This window comes from Columba livia, chromosome 2 (assembly GCF_036013475.1).
Source record: "Columba livia isolate bColLiv1 breed racing homer chromosome 2, bColLiv1.pat.W.v2, whole genome shotgun sequence".
NCBI lineage: Eukaryota > Metazoa > Chordata > Aves > Columbiformes > Columbidae > Columba > Columba livia.
In genome coordinates this window covers 83,755,785-83,778,343 of record NC_088603.1, presented here as the reverse complement: position 1 = coordinate 83,778,343, position 22,559 = coordinate 83,755,785, and the positions used below count along the sequence as shown (strand labels likewise).

At 41.6% G+C, this 22,559-nt stretch overlaps 1 protein-coding gene across 1 annotated transcript in view; it reads right to left on the bottom strand.

Annotated features, from left to right (window-relative positions):
* Positions 1-22,559, bottom strand: part of MYO10 (myosin X) — a 162,180-nt gene that overhangs the window by 63,745 nt on the left and 75,876 nt on the right. The window contains exons 4-11 of the mRNA XM_065052621.1: positions 15,184-15,371; positions 7,968-8,102; positions 6,865-6,989; positions 5,956-5,969; positions 5,753-5,837; positions 4,974-5,077; positions 1,933-2,062; positions 320-438 (exon numbers count right to left, since the gene is read on the bottom strand). Of these exons, the coding sequence (XP_064908693.1) occupies positions 320-438; positions 1,933-2,062; positions 4,974-5,077; positions 5,753-5,837; positions 5,956-5,969; positions 6,865-6,989; positions 7,968-8,102; positions 15,184-15,371 (900 nt within the window). The remainder of the gene's footprint in view (positions 1-319; positions 439-1,932; positions 2,063-4,973; positions 5,078-5,752; positions 5,838-5,955; positions 5,970-6,864; positions 6,990-7,967; positions 8,103-15,183; positions 15,372-22,559) is intronic.

Below are 22,559 nucleotides of genomic sequence, written 5' to 3'. Positions count from 1 at the left end.
AAACGCGTACCTGACCCAAATGTACATAATGAAAAATATCAGCCTACATGATTCGATTTTGGAAAAAAATGGTAAGCAATCAGACTTACTAACAAGAGCCAAGCTACAAGCCCTAGCTAGAATGACACGATGAGATATACAGAAATTTATATAAAAACCAATTACACCCTTCCCAAAAAGCTATGTAGTATTTTTGAAAGCAACTCTGATTCATGATCTAAACTTCCGATCTTGAGCAGCCAGTGATTTCACTGGACTCAAAGTCTGAGCCATGTATTTAACAGACCCAAAAAGCACGTTGAAACTGAGCTGTCTTTACCTGTTGTATACTAAGAGGTGTTAGGATTTCTTCTCCCCTGAGTATCATTGACCTCTGTGTCAACGCTTCAGTTAGCTGTGTGGAGTCCAGCCCCAGTAGTTCAGCAGACCTACCCAGAGCTGGCAAAATAAAGAGACATGCAAATATTTCCTTGAATGTATAAGGCTATGAAACCAATTATTATTATTATTATTACCACCATTTAGGATGTGTCTAAAATGAAGGGGATAGGGGACCAGAGATAAAAACACAACTAGAGATTCTAGGATATGTTTTTGCTGTTCATGAAAAGCCACAGTATCATAAATAAGCACAGCTGAAGGAATTTAGCAGTAAAAATTCATCACAAGTAAATAACAAATATTTATTTTCCTCTTAATGTTACATGTGGAGGATTAAATCAACCTACTGCTTACACTAACATATTTTCCAAGATACAAACAGTAATTCACTCTGTGTCCACATGAATGCCTTTCAGCTTCCCTAGGGATGATGAGGATAAAGAAAAGCAATGATTTTTTTTTTTCTTACATGCATAATTTAAATTGCAATTTTGCTGTAATGTGGTATATAAAGCAGAATGTAATGCTACGCTTCATTGCCGTATTTGGACAAGCTTTTAAAATTCTCACCAGCCCCATATTTAGACATACCAGCACACACTCTGGATTTGTAACTGAGGTACTGAAAGCTCTAACACAAGATACCTTCAGTGGAGACCTCAGTTCAAGGTGCGAGCACTATGTTTTGTCAGCTTGAGAATGTTTCAAAGAAGTGTGCTGGTTTTGGCTGGGGTAGAGGTAATTTTCTTCATAGTAGCTAATGTGGAGCTGTGTTTTAGTTTTGTTCTGGAAACACTGTTAATAACCCAGGGATGTTTTAGTTACCATTAAGCAGTGCTTACACAGAGTCAAGACCTTTTCTGCTTCTCACGGCACCCCACCAGCGAGCAGGTTGGCGGTGCACAAGAAGCTGGGAGGGGACACTGCTGGGACAATTGACCCCAACTGACCAAAGGGATATTCCACACCATGTAATGTCATGCTCAGTATGTAAAGCTGGAGGAAGAAGAAGGAAGGGAGGGACATTCGGAGTGGTGGTTTTCGTCCTCCCAAGTAACTGTTAAGTGTGATAAAGCCCTGCTTTCCTGAGGATGGGGAGCAATGAATGAATTCCTTGTTTTGCTTTACCTATTAAACTGTCTTTATCTCAAGCCACAAATTTTCTCACTTTTACTTTTCCAATTCTACCCCAATTCCACTGCAGGGGAGGGAGTGAGTGAGCAGCTGTGTGGTGCTTAGTTGCCAGCTGGGGTTAAACCATGATAGAAGGAATTAGATTAAAATGGAATTTCACTACTATTAATGGAATAAATACATGTCTAAGGTCTTTCCTACTTAAGACCTAGCATCCAGCAGCAAACTAATTTGTCAAACTAATCTGTCAAAAACAACCCAAAAAAAACATTATTTTAACCAACATTTACAGGCGCTAAAAAGCAGTAAGAGCCTTCCACTGTTTGTCCTTGCTATAGTCAGATATACTAGCAATAAATGTAACTTTCACAATCTCAAGAAACATCTACATACAACAAGGAAGCACAACCTTCTCACCTGTTTTAAAGGACACCTGTGCCCCACCAGCAGTGATGAACTCAATGTTTCCTAGATGCAAAATGCCAGCCAACAGCCTCAAAACTTCTCGCACCTCCTCCTTGCTGAACTGCATCACTTCCATTGCGGTCTGAAATGACATGGGAGCTTCTTCAATAACACGCACAATGACTCAAAAATGGGGACGACGAACCCACCAATTCTGCTGTGAGGCCTTAGAAAGGCAAGTCAGGACCGACAGAGGGCCTTCCGAAGTCAATTCCTTTGGTTTCATCCCAAATCAAATACACCACAAGACATCATGAGGACCACTTGGAACATGCCATTATAGCTCTGTTTTTAAGGAATCTCTTTCTGTTGCTGTAAGGATCCTGTAATTTGCTTTCAAATTCTCTGTGTAAACATTGAAATGTCCTATTAAGTTGTGCATCAGATGCAATTTCACTAACTTACACAAGTAACTCATAACCTTTTCTGGTTTTTACCACATTTTGTCAATTAGCTTTGTAGGTAAAACAAGGCATGGGGGAGGAAACACTACAACATGTAAGATTTGCTCATTTGTTGGCTCAGCCATGGAGAATTGAGAGGAGGACTTCTGCAGCATATCCTGGGCAAGCCATGAAGCCCAAACACACATCTTAGCAGTGTGGTCTGGCAAATCGAGCCAAGACTGAGCAAGAAAGAGAGATTTAGATAACACATGTTGAATTCATGAACTACCAATATGGCAATGGTCAAGGCTCAACTATGTAACAAAGAGAATCACAAATCTCTATCTAAAGAAATATTAAAACAAGAAGAACATACACTTTTCTCTGACATAGAAGGTATAAGTAATTGTATGCCTCTGGAATCACCAGAATTTCCCAAATTTGGGTCTAATACGAGCCTGTCTGAGACCAGATCACAGTTTTATACCCTACAGTTATAGTCATGTTATCACAGTATCACAGTATGTTTGGGATTGGAAGGGACCTCAAAAGATCATCTAGTCCAATCCCCCTGCTGGAGCAGGAACACCTAGGTGAGGTCGCACAGGAACATGTCCAGGCGGGTTTTGAATGTCTCCAGAGAAGGAGACTCCACAACCTCCCTGTGCAGCCTGTTCCAGTGCTCTGTCACCCTCACTGAGAAGAAGTTTCTTCTCAAATTTAAGCGGAACCTCTTGTGTTCCAGCTTGATCCCATTACCCCTTGTCCTATCATTGTTGGCCACCGAGAAGAGCCTGGCTCCATCCTCATGGCACTCACCCTTTATATATTTATAAACATTAATGAGGTCCCCCCTTAGTCTCCTCTTCTCCAAACTAAAGAGACCCAGCTCCCTCAGCCTTTCTTCATAAGGGAGGTGCTCCACTCCCTTAATCATCTTGGTTGCCCTACGCTGGACCCTCTCCAGCAGTTCCCTGTCCTTCTTGATCTGAGGAGCCCAGAACTGGGCACAATATTCCAGATGTGGTCTCACCAGGGTGGAGTAGAGGGGAAGGAGGACCTCTCTCGATCTACTAACTACCCCCCTTCTAATACACCCCAGGATGCCATTGGCCTTCCTGGCCACAAGGGCACAGTGCTGGCTCATGGTCATCCTGTTGTCCACCAGGACCCCCAGGTCCCTTTCCTCTACACTGCTCTCTAATATGTAATTTCCCAACCTATACTGGAACCTGGGGTTGTTCCTGCCCAGATGCAGGACTCTACACTTTCCCTTGTTAAATTTCATCAGGTTATGGCCACTGCAGGTGTCTGACAGATGATACATGACACATTTTATCTTTTACAAATCATCAGTTACAAATGAAAATGTCTCAGATTCATCCCACAGTTATGGAAAGAGAAGAGATAAAGGTTGAAGGTGCATTTTGTGTAGAACACTTTTCACAGCAGAGCACTGAGAAAGGCAGAAGCACTGGGAGGTTCATCTCCATGCTCACCATTCAGTTCCTCCCTCTCTCCCACAAAGGTTTCACTTAAGTAACGTTTCCAGGACTTCGACCTCAATAAAAATAACCAAAGGGGATGACTGTAATAGAAGAAGACAGGCCAGGGCACACTGCGGGGTTTCTGGCCCCTGCTGCAAGCGTGCCCACACGGCGGGTGGCACGCAAGCATCACCTGCCCAGCCGATTTCATGCTCTGCCTACCCTGGGATGATGGGCACGAATTAAATGCTGTGCTAAGCAATTTAAGCCATGGGACTATAATGTAGGTAAGTCACCAACTTTTGCAACACCCCTCCCACCTCCACCATACTGGATGAGGATGTTTTACATTAAAAATAATTGCTGCATCCACTACATATTAATTTGCCAATTTGGCAAAGAGGTTAACACAACTAAGCAAAAATAGTTTGGTGAAGGGTATAAACCTAATTATTTTTACTGATTTTTAACATCTAACATATATCGCCTCAGTGATGAAGTAAGAAAGTAACAGTTATCCTAACAATCACTATAGATGAATTGCTGTAGCTTATTGGTGTGAGTATAAGACACAAAGCCATTCTTCCATCAGTGCCTGGCTTTTAATCTGTGTTTACATTTCCTCCAAATCCATCGTCTGAGTTACTCCATACAACTGCATTTCCCAGCTGCAACTTGAAGGGTCCCAGAAGCCCAGGTGCTTCATTCCCCACATGCTGCACTGCAGACTCGACCCAGTATATGCTGCATGATCTGGGCAAAGCTTTAGGATGGAAAAACAGGGAAGCAGACATACTTGTAATATAAAACAATGTAGGGAAGGGCACAGGCATGTAAATACTTTGCTGTCTCCCTAACTGATATTATTTTCATTTCAAAACTTAAGGATTACAGCACAATTTGAAATGTTAGAGTAAAAATCAGCTATTGGTAAGGAAGGTAAAGACATAGTCAAAATGACAGTGAAGTGCTGTGAGAAAATGTCAGTCCCTGTAAGCTTAGTTCTTCTATGAGGGTGCAGGTAAGCACAAGAAGGCTTTGTCCCCTGCTCTATCCATGGGCAGCAGGCACATCTACCACCAGCATTTTTAAAGCATAAAGAACTAGGGAAACAACTCACAATGACTTCCTTGAAAGAATCTTTGTCACTGATTGTCTTATCCGCTATACATCCAGATTGATTCAGGTAGTGGTAGTTCTCCGGTACAGATAAGTAAAAAGCATCTAATGAGGAGAGAAAAGAGGACAAATGAAAAAAAAAAAATCCAAAACAAAAGCATGCCACAAATTACTATGTCAGAGTTAAACAGTTCATAATTAATTTGCTCAGGTTACGGTGATGTACAAAACAAATTTTTATAGGAAAATCAGATATGGGGTTTTATTTGGCTGGGTTTTTTTGCTTTATTTAGCTGCACAGTGGAGTTAATTCTACTTTTTAGCATGCAAAGATAGCAGGCCCAAAGGGAGATGCTGAGGCAGCTTTAGGCATTTTTGTACATATACAAATGTCATTTCTTTTGTTCAGTGGATTTATTCTTTACGAGAGAGGGATAGGGGAACCAAAATTATTTCTCTTTGTTGCTGTGGAGTTATTTAGTACCAGCAAAAATATTCAGCTTGAACAGAATGAAGCATGTTTGTCCCCAAGTAATTTTCCCAGGGCCACAGCAGAAACTAGGAGAAAAATTACTAGCAGCTCAGTGACATTCTTCAACTAATCAGGTTGCTTTATCAAGCTGAGCTCAAATTCACACTCACTGAATCCCGTCTGGATAAATAACCCATTTCTCTGCTTGGGTTAGTGGGTTTCTGCAGTTAAATTCTCCACTGCTGTCAGCATGGCTGACCGCTAGCAGAGAGCCACTACAGCCGTGTGACTTGCACTCTGCCACTCACCTTTCTCTCTCTCTTCTATCCCTGCCAGCAGAGCATAGAATATATGATAATTTCTTTCCCCGGGGTTTTGTCTTACTACACGATTCTGTCAAAGTAAAAAATAGTTTCCATTTAAGCAATCATTTTTAATCATTTTGTCCAGAATGTCAAAGAAAATATTAAAGCAAACAAAATTAACTGAGTAAAAGCAAAGATCAACTTACTTTTTCCAATAAATCTATAGACAGAAGGAAAAGCTTCAGTTAAGGAATAAAGTAAGAAGCAATTAATGCACAAGCTATTTCTAATTGTCCTTTTTTCACTAGAGACAATAGGAAAAGCACATCATGGTCTTTTCTTACGACATGCCTACTGCCATAACATGGTGAATAAAGTAGTAACAATGATAGTATTGCAGATGTTCTAATACCATGTGTTCCCACACACTTCCTTTTTCTCCATCCCATCAAAACTGGACTTGCCATGTTCTGGATTTCAAATGACATCTCCTTTCCTTTACTTTTTGTTTTCCCTAAAGCTTGGAAACAGCTTTAAGGATGAAATTTAGCTCACTGCAAAAGCTGCTTATGTTCATAACACTAGGTAGGATCCCCTCAGTACATTCCTCATCCCCACACCTCTGGTGCTCTGGTGCAGCTGGCTCATCGTCCAATTTTAACAAATGCGGGACAAATCCAAGGATTTGACCCACCCATGCTTGCACTGCAGAAATTCAGCAGCTCTGCTCTTTCAAATGCTTTTCCAGAAAAGCAAGAAGCTTATCTTTGGGTATAATAAATGAGGGAAATAGCTGACAACTGAAGTTGTCCCCAAGAACTGAGGCTGTTTTAGCTCACTAAGTAGGAACGTGCACATGAACCATGCCAGCAGTAGCAACACAAAATCCTGGTTCTCCAAGAGTAAATAAAACCCTCCCTGTCAAAAATGCATGTGTGCATGTGCACAAGCACATGCAGAATTTGGTGTTACTGTTTCCCTTCCCCACCTACATCAGCTACATTTAACTGTGTATGTTTCAGGATGAGATGAAACAACAGCCCTCAGCAGAGAAGGTAGATGGGGCGGGGGGGGCTGCCCACAAACAAGGGGTAAAAATCACCAAACAAGGATACAATCTATAATTCTTCCTCCCTGAATGTTTCCTTTCTGACAGATGTTCAGCTGAATAAACTTCCCAAAGCGACTGGAGTTGTTGTTGTAAACAGTCTTCGCGTTGCCAAAAGCTTCCATAATTGGGCTGTGAAAATACAAGAGCGTAAACGTGTGACCAGCATGCAAATGGTTCACACGGGACTGCTGAAAGGAACCGCACGCTAAAAAGCTCCCTTCTGACACCCTCCTCAGCCACAGCCAACATCATCAGTATTATCCTCAATTTACTAACAACAGACATCTCAGTTATCTGTCAAAAGATGCAAGCATTCAAGCAACAGGGAGATTAATCGTACTAAATTACTCTGCAGCTTAATCTGTAGCTGCTGAAAAGATGCACTCAATTCTCGTTGCAGTAATCAAATTATAGAAATAAGCAATCTCAGCACATAAAAATTGCTAGACAGAGGTAAGGAAAATAGTTCTTGTCCTAAGGCAATTAAAAAGAAAATAATTACATCAAGATACAGCAGGTAAAACAGAGATGAAGCATGATAAACAAAAGTAATAGCATCTAAAATTGTCTTTGTTTTTAAATGGTTTAGAACCATGTGTTATTTTATTTGAAGACTGGTTTTGTTTCATTTGCATAGAGTGAGTCCAATTTATCTGATGCCTTTACTCATCTGTCTTATCAGTTCTCCTTATCCTCCCCTTCCTCAGCATGCTTTTACCAGTTGCACACTTTATCTTCACTGTGCTGTATCTTGTTCTACCTTATCCTCAGGCTATACGAATGAAACCAATAATTTTTCCCTCCCATCACCCATTTCCCTTACTCTGATTATCTGAATTCAGCCCAAAACAAAAATGAAACCCACTACTAAAGTATCGTCCATTTCAGAAGTCTGCATCTTTTTACTTCATTAAGATATTGCACTGTGCTCACAACTCCCTAGAGTGGCCAGGTAATTTTGTTTAAAGGAAAACTTCCTCCTTTCCAACAGTAATTTTACTGTTCAGTAAATGCACCCACATCTCCAACTACATTGCAAGCTCCTATTTCAATGACAAGGCTTATGTCTTCTGGAAAAAAATACATGGGTATTGAAAGATCTAGTACCTGCTCTCCAGGATAGCTTGCTCCACACAGGAGGTGGTCTCTCTGCAGGACAGCTCCAAGGAGTGTTGGCTCATTGCAGACAAGAACTTGAGAATCAGCTTAGTGCTTTCTGTCTTACCAGCACCACTTTCACCACTGAAAGACAAGAAGAAGAGTTTGCACAGTTCCAGCCACCAGGCAAAAAGCCCTATGTCTGGCCAGCCCTCCAAACTCTCAGGAAGACTGGGGTGATCAGAAATGGTACTTGAACAGCAGAATACCCCTTTAAGATTGCTGAATATGACATCCAACACAAAATACAAGTCATCTTTAGACTTCATGCCACTGTTCAGGCAGCACTGCAAAGTACTGATTGTGTAAGGATGTACACAACACCCGTGAAGAAAGGAGGAGCTCTCGGAATACAAACAACTACCCAACAGTTCTCATCGACATGGAAAAACAAAGCACAAAAGCACAGAACTGGTCAGGGAGGAAGTTCAGAATATGAATTAAGCTGTGAAAATTTGGGATTTTATTGCAGCGTTCTAGAAAAGGAGGGAGCCCTGCTGTGAGAAGGAGGAGGTTAGATACGGCAACATACCAGTGCAAATCATAACACATAAGGGCTACTAGTATAATTACCACTGATGTTCTTTGTGAGCTACATATTCTCTAACAAACTTTTTGTATGCCCATCCAAATAACATAGACTCACATGAGTTCAAAATACACAATTTTCACCTCATCACCACTGGAGACACAAAACCTCTCATCTTCACCCACAGCAGAACAAACCTATTTGATAATGCTAAACCGACATTTTCAAAACAAACTGTTAACAAGCAATATTGCTGATAAAAACAGAAGGCAATATGTTCAATTTCTCTTTTAAAGCAGTGCTCTAAAAAGGGAAGGTATGAATTTGGCTCATTTCCCTAGTATCCCTTCAATTCATTTGCCTTCAATTATGTAGCCTTATAATTAAAAACACACCATGAGCCATTAAGAAACATAACTTGGGGTTAAAGTTTGTCTAGGTTGTTTACTCTTTCATCTGAAGTAATAGTATTTTATCCTAAGATGCAGCCTAAATTCTAGTCTTCCTAACTCCTAATTAAGCTGTGCCTAATTCCAGTTTACTCCCAACAAAAGCAGGTACATTTTGGTCTTATCCAACCCTTCTCACTGTAGCAAGTGGGAATTTTGTCACTGACTTTGATGAAGCACAACTGGACATGTGGAGCTTAGTTTGACGGTCATTTGCTGTGCCGTTGTTGACTGGTGAACCTCATAAATTTAGGTTACAGCAAAGTATAATGATGCTTTTCACTAAAAAGTGAAAAAGAATTGTACAGCCCAAGAAAGTAGCATGACATTTTACAGTAAACTAATGCCAACAATTACAAAAATAATCAGGGAAGAGGCATTTAGAAAACATAATGAGACATAGAGTTTTGTAGCTGAGATTTAAGTGTTTCCCAAGAAGAACCGGAAAGTCCTTAAAATGTTTCACAGAACTTCATACAAGATATACTACCCACATTTTGGTATTTGTTTCCTCTCTCTTTGCAGGCCCTCACCTGCTCATACTCCTTTTCCAACAAAACAAATATTTAATATTCCCTGTATTTAATACTTGGTCCTTGTACAAAACATTTCTACTAGTAGTTTTGAAAGAGCTTCACAAGCCCTTGCATTATCTTTGCCTGGTGCTACAAAAACCAACAAGTGATACATATCTCTTCCTGCCTAAATTCTCACCCTCTGAGCAGCATATAATTCAACAGCAGGAACATGGGTGCCAAGGAGGACATCAGTTCTTTCACAGAAACCATCCCCCTCTCTGCCCCATACTCTGGAGCATCTGTAGTTCTATGCAAGCTGAAAGTTACCACACTGTAATTGAGAGCAATTCTACATGTGACATATTCAAAACTGATGGAAAAATATTCCCTGCGCCTGTCTCTGGTATAGCTGGTATTACACACAATTATATGCTCTCGATTTTTTCTCAGAACAGGACAGGCTCAGAAAGAACTACCTGCCCAGTGTCCTGTCTCTGAGAGTCGCCAAATGGAGATGCCCAGGGAAGATGTGACACTTCTTTTCTGTGCTCTTCCAGCTTCCACTTATCTGCTGTTCAGAGGGCTCCTGATCTAAACCTGGTTTCTACGTGTGTTGTAACCCCCAATGGATTTATCTTCAATGAATTTCCAGCCACACTCCCTTACAAAAAGCATATGAACTTGCTTTGTTTTTTTGGGTCTGCCTCCTGTTTGATGCCCCCTAGTTCTTGTATTGGAAGGAGAAACCAACAACTCATTCCAAAGCTCCCTCTCCCTGCTGGGCAAGACTTCATGAGTAGCCCTCCAATTTGAGCTGCTCATCTGCGTTAGCCATTCCCTTATACCGAGCCATGCTATACTTCTGATAGTTCCTTTTTGTTCTCCTCTGAACCATCTTCAGTTCCACAAAGTCCTCCTGGATATCAAACAAGGAAAATAAGGATTGTGCAAAATACTTGAGATATGAGCAAAGGGTGGATTTACCCAGTGTTCTCTGTTCATTTACGAGTAGCTCCTCTATTCTGTTTAGCTTCAAAATTACTATTGACCACTGAATGGATGGGTTCCTGAAGGCCTCTGTCATGATGGTATGATCTCACCCCTGCATGCTGTTCATCAGCTCAGGACCCATAATTTTATGTGGATCAAGTTGGCTCTGCATTTTTCCTTTACAAAATGCTTTATAAAAGACAGTTATTATTAATGAGATGAAAATCAAGAACAAGCATGCTTAACTTTAAAGTTGTTTTTTCAACCCTACGGCACATACATAGTGGTAGATTAAGTGGGATCGATCTTTCAGACTCCTTAGAAAGCCTACACCTAACAAGAAGTTGCCAAGGTCAGTAAAAGGGTAAATTTTTTTACTGCTCAGCCAACCTTTCCAGCAACCTTTCCACCCCTTGAGTCTAAGTGCCCAGCTCATTCCACATCACTGCATTCAGGACTGTGAAAATATTAAGTGTGACAGCAACCCACAAGGCCCCCACTTAGGAGATGTTTAAACTTTTTCCGTGACTTGTTCTAGGCAGGGCATCTCACTAAGGGCACAGCAGCCTCAACCCCAGACTGCCGTGGTCGGAATAGGGCTCACTGAGAGAGACTCCTCATTCTGAAGGACATAATGCAAGTCAGGACACTACTCTAAATCACTTCTCAGTTCTTTCTACTGGCTTTAAAACCCTGAAAACAGACAAAATAGGCCCCTTCAGCAAATACAGTTTATCAAACACACGTCTGGGTGTCATCCAAAGAGTACTTTGGTTCACATTGATTTCCAAGCTGAACAACAACAATAAACATGTCAGACTATCAGATGACAACAGAGAGAACAAACTGGTGTCAGACTATGACTTCCCACTCGTGGCACTGACTTTAATGTGATTCAGGGTGACTGTTCCTGCTCCTTCCACTGCTCTACATTTCTTTTTGAGTGCTTTAAAGTGCATTAACTGCTACTGTATCTGAAAGAAGAGCATGTGTTTGCTTGTGCATGGACTAGACCACCTCAAGCAAAGCAGCAACAAAAAAAACCCCTAAAGCTATTTTCTTTTTCTTACAATAAAGGAATGGAGGTTTGAACTTGGTCCCAACTTCTGAACATCAGCTAATTACAGGGGAATTCAGTCCCTTCTCCACATGGGTAGAGGGTGGTTGGCTGTTCCTTGAGTAATATGGACTCCCTTCATGACTCTGCTGAGACACCCAGCTGAAATATCAGATTATGTTATTTTTATTTTTTCAACACGTCTGTTGTAGCATCAGATTTAACTGTGGTGGGCATTTCTTTTTTTCCAATTTAAATGAAACTGGACTCTGCACGAAACTGATCATTCGTTGATGTAGATGTTTTTGTCTACATGAGAACTCTGGTTCAACAGTTCAGTTTTAAGCCTGGGAGAGCAAAAATGCCTTTTCACAACTGTGCAAATAATTCTAATGCACAGGTTGTGCACACCTTCTTCTATGTGCCATTTTGTCGACATTTTTAGGCTGCTAAGTCATTTTTATGCAGCATTACCATGAATTAAAGTAAGCCTGTGTAAAACAGGCTGATAAATAAGCATCTTTGGATGACTCAATTCCCTATCATCTCTTCTGTATCTCCTTCCTTTCCATCTCTGGTCTGGGTGGTAATGGTCTCATGTTTATATTACATTTTGAGTCACTACTGATGGCAGTATTTAATTCAGATTCTTGTGCTGACCCTCTCATTTACCCCACCCAGACAAACACTTCAAGGATTTCAAAACAGTAGAAGCTTTTTCAAGGACTTTTGAACCCAATGCCTTAAGAAAGCAGCTCCAAAACAAAGCTGAGTCAATTCTAGATGCCAGCAGAGGGCACTTCGAGCCCAGAGGACGTGAGGACAGCGTTCAAAGTGCCTCACTTCGTGGGGCTGTTAACAGCTTGCTGCTGAGCTTTTAGATCCCAAAATTACAAGCAGGCAAAACTGCATATCATAATGTGAGGCCTACACAAACCATTTACTTATTTTAACTGAATGTAACTGCTTATTGTGTTTTCATGATGGTACAAAATTTTCCTTCTTCTCATATATATTAGAGACAAGAATTCAGATATGAGGTCCACCTGATCATTTCTTTCAAATGTCAGTAGCAACCAAAAAAGCACGACAGTGAATTGTTGCAAAACTAATTCTTGGCCAGTAAAGGGTGCAGGAATGACCAGGATGCTGATGATGACGAGCACACTGTTGTACCTCCACTTCTGAAGGCCCAACCTAAGTATATGATCACAGGGACTTTCCTAAACCTCATGAGGGCCACTGAAAACTTTTAGCATTTTTAAAATAATTTTGCTCTGAGTCCTTCACAGATACAGCAGATAATATTGTTTCAGGAAAGTAAATATGACATCTATTTTTTTGTTCTGAAGTGCACGTTCCACCATATTCTGTAGAAACAAGACCCCCTTACAAGGTTGTATTACAGCACCTATCTGAAGCACTGAACTTATACAAAGCAATGTTTTAACTCATGACCACAGTAAGCAATCTTAAAAGGGCCTGCTAAGGCAAAATTTCTCCATATTATGGCTTAACTGTACCAGGGCACACGGTTTACAGAGCAGGGGGTGCTGGAGACTCCTCTGGAATATCAGAGACTTCTGCTCATGTCCTTTTTAGGACACAACCTGCTTCTCTCTTGGCAGCTTGTGGGGAACTGTAAGGTAAAATACTTGGGCCAGTACAGAATGGCATTAACAAGAAATACCAAAGACCACCTTCTAGGCACTAAAAATTATTTTGGTCCTCAAAATTTGGCTATGTTGGGCTTTTCACAAGTTGTCAGCAGACATTACGCCATGAAATCATGACTCCAGGCTAGCTATTTTTGCATGACAAAGTTCTCTGTGCATTTCATTTTTTCTTGAACTGACACCTGGACTCACCTTTGTATGTACAGCACCATGTATCAAATAAAAATTAAAAAAAAAACCACAAACAAACAAACAAACAAAAACAACAAAAAACAACTGAAGAAAGCTGAAAAACCACACACAGTCCTCTTTGTGCCACTGCCAGGAAGAACCTGCCCAGAGGCGAGGGCAGGTGGGGATTGTGACCTGAGAGCTTGCAGAAAGCTGGAACCAGGCCCAGCTGTGTTGCACCTGATCCACAATTCTAACAACAGCCTGGGTGCTGAACTACACGAACCAAATCTTCCTCTTATCCAGGAAACCTTGCAAACTGGCCTGTAATCTTAAATGCCAGTAAAAAATGCCAATTGCCAGAGGTGCAAAAAATTGTGTCATCTTGTATGTGAAGAGCTCTCCACATTTACCTCGTCCTGGGAGGCTGCAGGAAGGTGAGAGCAAACAGGCTTCATCACCAAACCACTCCGAAGGTGAGAGAGGAGAGGGAAGGGAAACACAAATTGTCTCACTCCCTACTCCAAGCATCCCCCTTGGCTCGGAGCCCGACGGCTGGTGCCAATGCTGCCATCACCACAGAGCTGCTCCTCCCGATCCAGCGGGACAGGCTTCAGCTTCCCCCCGTTCCCAACACAGCCAAGCTGGCAGGCGGGGGAAAGGGAAAAGAGCTGGCTGTGTTTTCAGCTCTTCTGGAGCAAGAAGGAAGGAGGAGCTGAAAGCAGCAAAAATCTACTGAAATGTCAGTTGCTCTCAACATGCATTTGGCAGCGGTGAGATCCTTAATTCCACCAACACAGTAGAGCAAAGGGAAAGCCACTGATTGAAATATGCAGGGTTTTCCTTTTTGCTATTGTTCTTGACCACATTTCTCAAGACCAGGAGGTTATTTTTTCTTTTCCTGTAGGTCAGGGGTGTCAAACTTGTTTTCAGAGAATCACAGAATGGTTGGGGTTGGAAGGGACCTCTGGAGATCATCTAGTCCAACCCACTGGCTAAAGCAGGTTCACCCAGAGCAGATCACACAGGAATGTGTCCAGGTAGATCTTGAATGTCTCCAGAGAAGGAGACTCCACAACCTCTCTGGGCAGCCTGTTCCAGTGCTCTGGCACCCTCAAAGTAAAGAAGTTTCTCCTCATATTCAGATGGAACCTTCTGTGCTTCAGTTGGTGCTCATTGCCCCTCATCCTGTCACTGGGCACCACTGAAAGGAGTCGGGTCCCATCTTCTTGACACCCACCCTTGAGATATTGATAAGATCCCCTCTCAGCCTTCTCCACGCTGGGGGAGAATGTAGGAGTGGTTACATTATCACTCCTAAATGTAGAAGTAGTTACATTTATACAGTCCTAAAATTACATTTGGCCTTTTGAAGGCAACCATGGGGCTGATGTGGCCCTTAATGAAAAAGAGTTTGACAGGCCTGCTCTACGTACAGGGTTCAGGGTCTAGTGGTGACAAAGTACTGAGCTGCACAGGAATGTTTAAACGGGTTTGGAAAGAACTCAGGGCACAATCAGACACGTGACTAGCAAAAAACACAACAGATTTTTCACTAAATGAAACTGTAAGGTGTGTAAGAAAAATGAACATTATTGTTAGAGGTCCACAGGATAATACAGAGCAAAGTTCAGAAATCTCTCCCAAAACTCTGACGGTTTAAAAGCCTGCTTTATCTTGGAGTTATCCTCTCCATGCAGCCCAAATCACGTTCCCAAATCACCTCGCAAGGCACACCAACAAGGAAAATCAAAGCAGCAGCAGCTGCAATTTACCTGATGAGGATACACTGGTTGTCATGGCGCTTCCAAAGGCAGCGGTAGCACTCGTTCGCCACAGCGAAGATATGAGGCGGTATCTCTCCCATGTGGTGCTTGCTGTATCGCTCCATGGCTGCGCGGTCGTAGAGTCCCGGGATGCTCTTGTAAGGGTTCACAGAGGCAACTATGGAACCAATGTAGGTCTGCAAGCACACAGCCCCCCCCCAGAGTTGTTACTACACATGGAGTGGAACAGATTAACACTCTTCCCAAATGAATGACAACAAATACACGTGTGCAAAACCTAGCAATCCTTTGGATAAAGGTGGCTTTCTTCCTTGCAGCAAAAGCAACAGAAGGGCAACAGTTGTTTCCACCTCCGTTGTGTTTTCATACTCACCCCACCCACAGCACGGAGTTTCTCAGCTACACGAATCCCTGCCTTAACACCATTTACAGCTGCACAGTAATGCCTATGAGCAGTGGTCTACAGCTGCTTCTCACATGTTCTTAGGGACTTATTGAACTTACTGAAAACCTGACTGTGTCCCAAGTATCAGTGCAAAAGTCCAAATTTCCATGCAGAGTATCCAAGTCTTTCTCTGCTCCTCATTTTTAACACAGAACTATCAGACATTACGGTAGACACTAGTACCATTATATGGCAGCAGGCCCCAAGAAAAGCACGTGAACTGGCAGATGCTCCCAAAGCCACTGAGTTTCTGCAACTTAATTTACTACTAGTTTGATGCACAACAGCAGCGGACAGGGCATTCATTTCTACCCTATTTCAATTACGGAGCACATCAGTTAACACCACTGAGGTAGCCACTTAAGCCCGTTCCCATTGCCTTAACTCATTAGGCTGTGGTAACACGAGCATTTGCAACCGTCTATTCCCACTGCTGTTCATTTTCTCAGTCACCTTCCACTCACTTCAATGTAATTTTCAAATAAAATCAAATTAAGTGAGGTAGGAGATAACACTAAGCACATTACCTCCAGAATTTCCAGTACACTTCTGGGCATATAAAATTAATTGATATACAGCACGGTGTGTGCAGTGTTACCGCCGCGATACTGATTTCATTTCATTAAGCACCCCTGCTGCGGTTACAGGCAGGAATGCGGCTCCAACAACCCTGCTGCGGGCTCGCAAAGAGTCGGGCTGCGGAGCTCCAGCCCTCTAACGCCGTGCACAGACAGATGCTCCATCCACAGCCAGCCTCTCGTCGCCAACAGGATCCAGCGGTGAAGCTGACAGCAGGACCAGGGCTCCCACCACCTCCGCAGCACCCTGCCCAGGAAGGCCTGGGGGAGGTGAGGAGCACCCTGCAACCCACAGAAACGAGCCCCATGGGCTGCTCCAGCAGCTGCCTTCTCCCCCGGCCTTTTCCACAGCTTTTACATTCCTCAGCCACCTGCCTCCCTCCTCTTCTCCTTAATTAACATGTAATTATCACTGTGCACCAGCTCTCCTTTCTCACCGCTACCCTGCTGTTCACATTGCCCATTATCCACCTGCTCGTTCTCCACCAGGCCCAACACGCGTAGCGGCTTTGAGCTCTTGCTAAAGGGGCTACAGCAGCGTCCCTGAAATTATGACAACTTCATTAGCTGCGAGGAGAATATTCCTCCTCTCAGTAACTCAAGTACCATTCACAGAGCTGTGAACTTTCAGTCTGTGTATTTTATAAAACCTCCCATGCTGTGCAATACCTCAGAAGATCTCATCGAGAGCAAAGATACCATTTCAACACGAGATCGTATCGCAGGGCAATTACACCACTGAGACAACAGCTTAATTTCCTGGGATCATCCCCTCTTGGGTTCTTAAATAACTAACAAGGAAGTCTCTGAGAAAAAAAAAAACCTCAGTTTGAAACATATTTCAGCACAAATTGCACGGGGAAAATTTTAAGAGGTTTGTTTTGGTTTTTGTTTGTTTCTGTTTTTTATGACAGGAATACAGTGCAAGCACAGCCAATAAAACACACTGCTACAGATCTTCCTCTTTACCTTTTTAAAGTCTGACTAAAGCCTTATTAAAATGTATAAAGAGTAACTTGAGGCATGCCATCACAACAGATGCCATGGCAAAAACACAAACAACAAAATCCCCCCCAACACATGATACCATCTAACTTTGTAATTGTAAGCATCCCTTCTACAGCTTCTCTGTGACCAAGTGCCTGACAGAACATCACATCACATCACATCACGCTCCCCGATCTTCCTGTGATAGAGCACTGGCAAATCTGCACCACCGGTGCCTACAGTGTGAATTTTCTTGACTCTCTTATTTCAAATGGTAAATATCGTGAGAGGCAACAGCAACCTGCTTCTGCACAGACTCACTTAACATGAGGCAGTCTTTCACATGGCTTAAGCATAACTTTTTAAAAATTATATAAACACTCCCAGAATATTACTCATTACTGTGAATAAGAAAATATTTTTATTAAATAAAGTCAGCTGGGTTTATTGCCTCATAATCATGTATGGTATCAAGGATAAAAAAGCAGTGTATTGTGGCAATAACAGGAGCCTGGTGAACAGCAGAAATGATACTGGCAAAAACAATTCCTCAATCACCTCATGGACTAACTGCAAGAACATGTCACTCTTTGAAAAAATTCCTTCTCTCTCTTTATTTTAGCAAAAACATGAAGAACCACAACCTCTACTGAAATAGCTCCAATTTTGTGGTTCCAGTTTTCTGGCGCTTTGGGTATATATTACCATTTTGCAGAACAAACTAAACATGTGCACAAATTGCCACCAAATCAAAATGGTACAAGACAGAACACAAAAAAAACTCAAAAACCAGGTTCCTCATATCAAAGCAAGATCACAAAAAAGCAATACTCTTCACGGACACAGTGGATCAAATTTATTATCTACCAAGTGTCATAATCCAATCCAGAAGCAGCCACAACTAGATGTCCGCATGGACTAACTAGGAATTAGCTGGCCCAAGTGAAAGTTTCACCTTAACACAAGATAGTTCAGCAAGGTATTGATGAGCTGAAGCAGTACTACTATTAAAAACTATTCCAATTACTTTAAAAGTTCCTATTAAAATACAAATTACAACTAAAATACCAATCTTCCTGAAGTTTTGGTAAATTTCCCCTGGGGATACTCAGCAGCAGCAAGATCTGCTGCAAGAATAATTTCCCACATCACTTCCAGCTTAATACTATGTTTTGTCTGTGCGCTATCACACACTTTTACTATAGCAGCAGTATTTTATTTTAAAGCAGATCCTACTCCTGCCTCTGCCCTGGCACCTCCAGGAGCCCCAAAGTCAGGGGCCTGAGGGCCAGCATGACCTGTACCCACACAGAAAAGAGCTTCACCCCCTGTTTGCAGGGCTCTGCTTTCCCTCCCCATGGAGGGCTGACCTTCTGGTTTTGCAAGTGCAAGCCCCCTGGCAGCCAGTTAAGCCGGTGTAAAGACGGACAGAAAATGCAGGGCTGTTCAGTGATGGGCATGGTCTCCTGAACACTTTTTCTGCACCAGGCATCATCATGTGGCAAATCAAAGCAGTTAAGAGTCAGAAGTAGGACCTCTAAATTACTTTATTATGCTCACACCACCAGGCAACAGTTTGGACGAAATTTCAGGAAATGTATTTTCATGTGAGAACGTCACCTCCACTTTGGTTTAAAGAGAACAAATTACATTTTCTCATTGTTCTTTGCAGTTTCTAATCGGACTCTCGCAGTCACTAATTGTTTTAATGAAAGGACTCCAAAGCAGTTACGAATAGGAAAAATGCTCATACCTGGCAACGGAGAGTTCACTTTTTGTTATGCAACCAAATCAACACTTCAGACAGAACCACACACAAACTTCTGAATTACTTTGTTACAAACGAAACCAGCAACAACTCGTTATCAGATCACTGCTAATGTATTTATTCAAACTCAAGAATAAATGAAAGTTGAGTTATTCAGCTGGAGTCCCAGTGCAGCACTTTGATTACCATATTAAAAGGTTGTGCGCCTTTCACACTGTTAAATTTTTACTGAAATTTTACATAGATAGTGAATCTCTCCAAACACTTTCGGTCACAAAACACAACCACTCCTGTCCCCGCTTTTAGCACAAAAAGAGGAAACAAGATTGTTGGTTGATCCTCTAAGAGGACTTTCAAAATTAGAAGTTCAAATCCTGTCTTCTCAGCCAGACACTCAGTAAGAAGATGGCATCGCAAGAGTCAAAATGAAAGATGTACTTTAGAAAGGAAGAGATTTTTCACCAGTTCTCAAAATGCTCTCTTTGTTTCACTTGTTGTCTTCTGATAGCAATCAGCTTTGAACCTCATGTCTGAAATCACCCCAGACTACTTCAAATACTCAAAAACAATTAGTTCTTTAACAAGGTTCAAGAGCTCACAAAGATTTCTGATACCCACAGAAATACTCTAGAAAAACTTTCAGTGGTCAGAGAAGTCCTGTCTGAGAGGCTTTTTTTTTTTTTTTTAAGGAAGACACAATCAGTTTGCTTTTGTTTGATGCCAGACAAATGTAAATTATGTCAAAACTTTTATTGGTTAAAATACACTTTGTCAAGTTAGCTTAAAATTACAAGAAACAGGTTTGCAACAGATTAACTACATACAGTTTGAAATGTCTTTTTCTCCCATGTAGAAAAGGCTTTCGGACTAAAAGAAGAGTAAGAAATTTCCCTTTCAAAATTTTCTCAGATTCTCTACACAGAAAAGGCAACAAAAAGGAAACTGCCCTAATGCAAGGTCACTTCATTAATCCCATAAACCAAACATACTAAATATATCAGGACCACTTTGCTCTCCCATTTTTTCCCATTCACAGATGCTTTTGGGGTACATCCTTTCAGGTTTGCTGCATATCCAGCAACCTGAGATGTTATGTTACATATATTTACATGACCATTGAGAAACCGCACTTTGCACAACTCTCTTAAGAGCACTTTCAAGATTTTCTGCTTTAGGACAAGAAAAATCTCTCTCATGACAGAAACAAAAGCATGTTTACAGATGCCTCAAAAATTATGTGTCTGAGTTGTTTTTGAGAAATGCCCAATTTTCCTGGAGTCACATAAGGAACTGATTCTGTGCCTGAAATGTAGGGGTATTAGTATCAACCTGACAATTTATTCAGCATGTACTACTTTCTGGGCTTATCCTCAATATATAGGAAACTTCAAATAGAACCGCAGTGCAACTAGCCAACTAAAAAGCTACACTTACATGTCACTTTTAAGCAATGTATGGGAAAATATTTTTACTTACAGCCACAATAACGTTACCAAATTACAATACCAGTGCCTTCACAGAACATGCAGAGGCAGACAACACTTGAAAGACCAAACAATAGCTGTCAAAGTTTAAGCTTTCAACATCAAATTTCAAGGTTTCAAGATTCAAAACAGAGGAACAGAAGAGTTTGCCACACACTGCAGATACAGCCTCTGTTGCTCCCAGTTCTCTCAAGTGATGGGATTGACCATAATCATGACTGAGCTTATTCTGAGGCAAAAATCCACCACCAGATACACATCAGCATAAAAAGGAGAAAGATGGCTGTGCCATATTTTGGCATGCTCTTTAGGGGCGGCAGCAGAAGAGGCAAGAGTATGCCATAAACAGGATGATAATTAATGCCCTTGTTCTCGGTAGGACCTTGATTTATCCTCTCTGTGGTAAGTACACCCCATCTTTCAGCTAGTCCCATGATAATTTCAGTGGGACAGAATCTAGTTGTGTCTCTAAATTATAAACTAAAATGTCTGAAGCCAAGCTCCTTTCTTGAAAACCATAATCAAAGTGAAGTACTAAACTACAAGTTTAGATGTTTTCAACCAATCAAGCCATTTCTAAGATGGTAATGTCATACTCTGTAATCATCCCTACATGCTTGGGCTTCTGCAGCTCTCATCAAATTTGGTGACTCATGGCAGGTTCCCCAACTGCCCAAATTTGCATCAGTTTTGATTTTCTTTCTCTCTGTGTTCCTTGTCAATGCACACAACATTGTGACCCGTAAATTGTCCTTTATTTCTTCTCAAGGTGTAGTGAGGAGAGTATCAAGTCTCTTTTCCCACATAACAAGTGATAGGACAAGAGGAAATGGCCTCAAGTTGTACCAGGGAAGGTTTAGATTGGACATTAGGAAAAATTTCTTCATGGAAAGGGTTGTGAAGCACTGAAACAGGCTGCCCAGAAATGTGGTGGAGTCACCATCCCTGGAGGTGTTTAAAAGATGTGTAGATGAGGTTCTTAGGGACATGGTTTAGAAGCAGACCTGACAGTGCTAGGCTAGCAGTTGGACTCAATGATCTTAAAGGTCTTTTTCAACCACAAAGATTCTATGATTACATGATTCTATGAGCTGTTTGTAAACACAATGGCCACACAACAAATGCAAGCATTAGCATCCACAGCAGAGGACCTTTAGAAGGGAACCAGAATACAACAGAGAATGTCACTGAGAAGATCAAGTACCAACCTACATCTGAGGCCCTTGTGCTTAATGTTCTCCTTGTCGTTGTTTTTGAAAAGCATCTTCTCAGGCATGTTCACGCTGCTTAGCTGCACTTTCCCATGTGCTTCAGCCTATAATGTAAGATGCAGCACTCACTTCTACCAACTACGGCCCTGGTGGCCTTTGCGCTTCCTGTGCTGAGCACAGCTTAGACCCAAGGCAAATATTTGATTATTTTTTAAATACATGATTTCACACGATCATAGGCAACTGTTGGGCAACAGCATGGCCTATTAGATTCATCCTCATCTGTTATGTTCATCTTTCAACCCAACGAATGTGACCTCTTAAGCTTCCCTTGGTATAAGAGTATTAAGCAACACCATCATGTTCTAAGCCCCTCCAAAGGCAAACACTATTCTGCTTCTTCATGAAAAAAATGGTGCTTTGCAACCCAGCTACCTTAACTTCTAAACTAAGCAAATCCTCCCACTCCCTACAGCTTCAGCCTTGCCCATTCATAGTGTCCTTCTTCTAGTATCTGTCTACTTCTTAAGGGTTAAAAACTGGGGTTTGGTCACCTTAGCTGCCAATGGAAATACTCAGTGCACACAGGCAGGCACATCTTTCAGCTTAACTCCACAGAAGGCCCAGAGATGGTGAAGAACCTGCACATAACTAAGAGCTCTCTCCATGGGTTAAGAGATACACTCATAGTTTAATTCCATCTTATTTTCCCATTCATTTTCTCCTACTAAATGGACTGTTCCATGTAGAAGGAAACTCCACAAGTGTTATCTGGAATCTCCAAAAAAAGATCCAGTTAGGAAATATGAAACTAATATAAAGAAAAGCTGATAAAGGAGCATTGTTACAGCCAAAGGTAAAAACCAAAACAACAGACAATAATATTGATGT